The 4,971-nt window shown below is 47.8% G+C and overlaps 1 protein-coding gene across 1 annotated transcript in view; it reads left to right on the top strand.

Moving 5' to 3' along the window:
* The window catches only part of Ten1 (TEN1, CST complex subunit), a 35,148-nt gene that overhangs the window by 14,723 nt on the left and 15,454 nt on the right, over nucleotides 1–4,971 (top strand). The window contains exon 3 of the mRNA XM_004630207.2: nucleotides 1,937–2,094. Within this exon, the coding sequence (XP_004630264.2) occupies nucleotides 1,937–2,094 (158 nt within the window). The remainder of the gene's footprint in view (nucleotides 1–1,936; nucleotides 2,095–4,971) is intronic.

Here is a 4,971-nt window from a genome sequence, read left to right on the forward strand (position 1 = left end):
TTTTTGTGGAACCGGGGCTTGAACTCAGACCCTTGTGCTTGCCAGGGAAGCACTTATTCCACTGAGCCCCCTTATGTCCTCATTTTTAACAGGCCCACTTTATGGCATTGTGTAGTTATGCAGTCATGCACCACATACCATTTTGGTCAGTGATACTACACATCTATGACACCGATCCTGTAAGATTGTAATGGAGCCGAAAATATCCCGTCACCTCATTTTCACTGTACTTTTTCTATGTCTGGGTAAGTTTAGATACACAAATACTTCTTCCTTTTTTTTTTTTTTTCAGAAACCAGGGATTAAACTCAGGCCTTTGCACTTGCTGGGCAAGCACTTATTCTACTGAGCTATCTCCCCAGCCCTCTTAATACTTCATATTGTGTGCAACTACAATTGCCCACAGTATTCAGTCTAATGATATGAGGTATAGCTTTGTATCCCATGAACCATAGGCACGCCACATGAATGGGCAGCAGGCAACCACTTAAATTTCTCTAGGTGTACTGCATAATGTTTGCAGTGATGCAGTTGCCTAGGGATTCATTTCTGAGAACATACCCCTGTCATTAAGTGACTCGTGACTGGACCATAATTTAATCAGCACCCAATGGGGAAAGAATAGTAATTTTGGAAGATGGTGTTGGAACTACTGGATACTGTCTTAGGCAGAAAAACACCCTGATTCCTGCCTCACAATATATATAACTGCATTACAGACACATAAGCGTGAAATGTTCAGATGTAAATAGGAGCGTATATTCATGATACTCTTGTAATCTGCAAAGGTCTTTTAGCTGAGATGCAGAAAGCAAACCCTCTAAAGGAAAGAAAAGAGCCAGGGATGGCGATGGCTGCTTATCTTCCCACAGCACGCTTGGAGGCTTTGGCAGGGAATCACAGCTTCAAGCCCAGTCTGGGGAGTTTAGCAAATTAGCAAGACCTCTCTCAAAATAAAGAAAAATAAGTGCGGGCCCTACCTCCCAGGGGCACACTGAGCTGGCCACCGAGTGCAGGTGTGGTGGCGCATGCCTGGAATCCCAGTGCTGGGGAGGCAGAAAACAGGAGGGTCACTACGAGTTGAGCTATACCAAATACATAAAATGAAAAATAAATAAAGAAAATAAAGAAAAATGAAAGGTGTAAGAATGTAGCTCAATGTGAAGTTTTAGGTTCAATCCCCAGTACAGTGAAAGAAAAAGGAAGAGAAAGGAGAGGGAGGGCGGGAAGAAGGGAAGTAAGAGGACTCGGACATCCGCAGAATTCAATACTTTTGGCTGTGTCTGGAGGTACATGCTACCATAATAGGAGGCTGAAGCAGGAGGATTGCTGTGAGCTCAAGGCCAGCCTGAAGTACACAGCAGGATCCTGTCTCAAAAAGGAAAGCAAAACAAACAAAAGATACCAGTAAAAGGGCTGGCTAAATAGCTCAGCGGATTAAAGTGCCTGCTTAGGCAGACACAGAGGCCAGGAGTTGGATCCCAGGCCTCCTGTGCTGGCCCCGCCCCCAGGGCACACTGAGACAGTGATTGAGACTGGGTGCCTGGGCGTGGTGGTGTGTGCCTGTGATCCCAGCACTTGGGAGGCTGTAAACAGGAGGATCACTACGAGTCTGATCTACGCAGTGAGACCGTGTACACCCCATACACCCTGTCCTAAAATACAAAAAAAAAAAGAAAGAAAGAAAGAAAGAAAGAAAGAAAGAAAGAAAGATAGATAGATAGATACTAGTAACAGAATTAAAAGCAAGGGGAAGAAAGTTAATAGGGAATTATCTCACAGACCACAATATGGACTGAAAACATCTGTTCTGCTTTGTTACTTCTACTTTTATTCTCAGATCCGATCGAGGTCTGAATTTCCATGGACTTACTGGCCTCTCCAAACCTCGTGAGCTCTGGGGTGGCGCTCTCTGATCGTGTGTCCTCTGCTCCAGGTTGTGCCTGTACGACATGTTGCAGTCCCGGGTGATCCTCACGGCTCGGCATGGATCTGACCAACACCAGGTTCTTGTGTGTACCAGGTTGGTGGAACCGTTCCAGGCTCAGGTGGGCTCCTTGTACATGGTCCTTGGGGACCTCGAGCGCCAGGATGGTAAGTGTGGCCCATGCTACCTGTTTCCCTCTGATCTGAGTTGGGGCCCAGTCTTCTGGGTACTCAGGAACTAGGAAGTGGCCTGGCTTCTGACCTCTGGGAGCCTCAGGGGGGTCACTGTCCTGCCAAACCAGCTCCCTAGGCAAAGACCCTTGGGAAGCAGATAGGATGTGACTTTCAAAGGCCCTGGCCTGTGGTACCAAATCAAAGAGAGGGACAGTGAAGAGGGGGTCAGCATGGGGACATGAGGGAAAGAAAAGAGAAGCCACATGTATCTGAAGGCTGACATATGCCCGGCCCTGGAGTGAGGTGCTAGGCTTTTACTCTGCCCACTGGCCCTCAAGCTGAGCCTTACTGATGTTTCACAAATGAGTAAACCAAAGCCCAGAGAAGATCGTGCTGGAATAATAAATCAGGAAGTCAGGGGAAGGGAAATAGTATGCACAGGAAGGAATTAAAGCAGCCCAGAGGGCTGGGGAGATAGCTCAGTAGAATAAGCGCCTGCCTAGCAAGTGCAAGGTCCTGAGTTCAATCCCCAGTACTACAAAAATTAAAAAAAAAAAAAGGTCCAGAGCCAGACGTGGTAGTGCACGCCTGTAGTCCCAGCACTCAGGAGACTAAGGCAGGAAGATTGCTGTGAGTTGAAAGCCAGCCTGGGCTACAAAGTGAGTTGAAGGCCATCCTAAAGTGCATTGTAAGATCTTGTCTGGAAAAGAAAAAAAAAGTGGTCCAGGAAGGCTGGGTGTGGTGATACACACCTATAATCCCAGCATTCTAGAGGCTGAGCTAGGAGGATCACTTTGTTTTTAGTATAGAATCTACGGGTCTCACTACGTAGATCTGACTTGTAGTGATCCTCCTGTTTTCAGCCTCCCAAATGCTGGGATTACAGTTGCGCACCACCACATCCAGCCTCAATCGCTATGTCAGTGCTCCCTGGGGGCAGGCTGGCTGGGCATGCCAGGAATCGAACCCTGGCCACTGTGCTCTGCCTAAGCAGGTGCTTTAGTCCTCTGAGCTGTCTGGCCGGCTCCTCCTAGGAGGATCACTTTGAATTCGAGGTCATCCTGGGCTACAAAATGAATTCAAGGCCAGCCTGAACTACAAAGTGATACCCTGTCTCAAAAAAAGACAAAAAAAAAAGAGGTCTAGAAAAATCTGTCTGGGGCCCGAGGAGATAGCTCAGTAGAATAAGCGCTTACCTGGCAAGCGCAAGGGACTGAGTTCAATCCCCAGTTCTGCCAAAAAAAAAGAAAAGAAAAATCTGTCTTTCATGGAGATTGGAGGCAGTGCTTGCCTGGGGCATCATTGGTGGTGGAATAACTTGCCTGGCCCCCATGAGCTCCTGGACTGAGCCCTGTCCTACATTAGGGGGAGTAAAAGAGTTGAAGGCAGGGTTAGCAGTGTGGCTGAGTGAGCCTCGGTCCTGCCTCCAGCTTTGTACACATGTGTGCATACACGCATGCGCACACACACACACACACACAGAATATTGAAATAAATTCTTTACTTCTCTGGCTCTCCCTCCAGACTGGGCTGTGAGGCCAGGCAGATGCCAGTTACCCTGGCCCCGCTTTTCTCTGCCTGGCTGGAGCCTGTCACGGTGACCCCGTGTCTGTGTGCTTCCCAGGCTGTTTTCCCTTTTGTTCTGTAAGCTTCCCCATGGGCAACTGGGTAGGAAGATTAAGGCCTCACTGGCCCCGTCCGTTAGCACTGAGGAGAAAGGCGGTGGGCAAGCAAGCTGACACGCTGGGGAAAAGGGAAAGCGGCTGAGCTCCTGAAGGCCCCCTGGACGAATACCATGGATGGTGGGAGGCGGGTGAATCCTGTGTCCCTTTGATTGCTTCTGTCTGTGCCAAAGTGGTGACACCAAGGTCTACCCCTCACTTGTGGCTCTTTGTCGAAGGGAGACAAGAGCTTCCTGACCCTCCACATTTTATTATAATTCTGTATCTCTTTGCTTTTCATCTTCATCACCCATCAGTCAGTTACAAGCTTGTAGGCCTGCTCCCACACTTCCTCCACCCTGTCTTCAGGGGAGCATGCTCATTGCAGAAAATTTAAAGACTGAAAAAGAAAAAAAAAAAAAGAGCAGGGGATATAGCTCAGGGGCCTAGCACCTGCCTGGCAAACACAAGGTCCTGAGTTTGATTCCTGGTATCTAAAAACAAAACAAAACACACAGTAACTAATAAATACCCAAAACTTTAGGCCAGCCAAATAGCTCAACGTTCAATCCCGAGTATCACAGAACAACAACAACAAAAACCAAATAGCTCAACAGATTAAAGTGCCTGCAAGCAGGAGCAGGGGCCAGCCACCACCACCCTGGCCCCACACTGAGACCATGATTGAGACTGGGCATGGTGGTGTATGCCTGTAATCCCAGCGCTTGGGAGGCTGTAAACCAGGAGAATCATTATGAGTCCGATCTAATAGTGAGACCCTGAATACCCTCTAAATCCTTCCCTAAAACAAACAAACAAGCAAACAAACAAACAAACAAAAAAAAAAACCACCAAAAACTACAACAAAAAAAACCCCAAAACAAAAAAAGCTATCTGTAAGACCCAGAGGCAGGGGCCGGGGAGATGGCTCAGTGGAATAAGTGCTTCCCTGGCAAGCGTAAGGGCCTGAGTTTAGTCCCCAGTTCCACCAAAACAACAACAACAACAACAACAACAACAAAAAAGAACTGCTAGGTTAAAGGATAAAACAGTGTGTTTCAGATGGGTAACATCCCAGCACTTGGGGGACTGAGGCAGGAGGATCATGCCAAGTCCAAGGCCAGCCTGGAGCTACAAAGTGAGTTTGAGGCCAATCTGGGCTACATAATAAATTGAAGTCCAGCTACACTGCATAGTGAGATGCCGTTAA

Source organism: Octodon degus, unplaced genomic scaffold (assembly GCF_000260255.1).
Source record: "Octodon degus isolate 3935 unplaced genomic scaffold, OctDeg1.0 scaffold00033, whole genome shotgun sequence".
NCBI lineage: Eukaryota > Metazoa > Chordata > Mammalia > Rodentia > Octodontidae > Octodon > Octodon degus.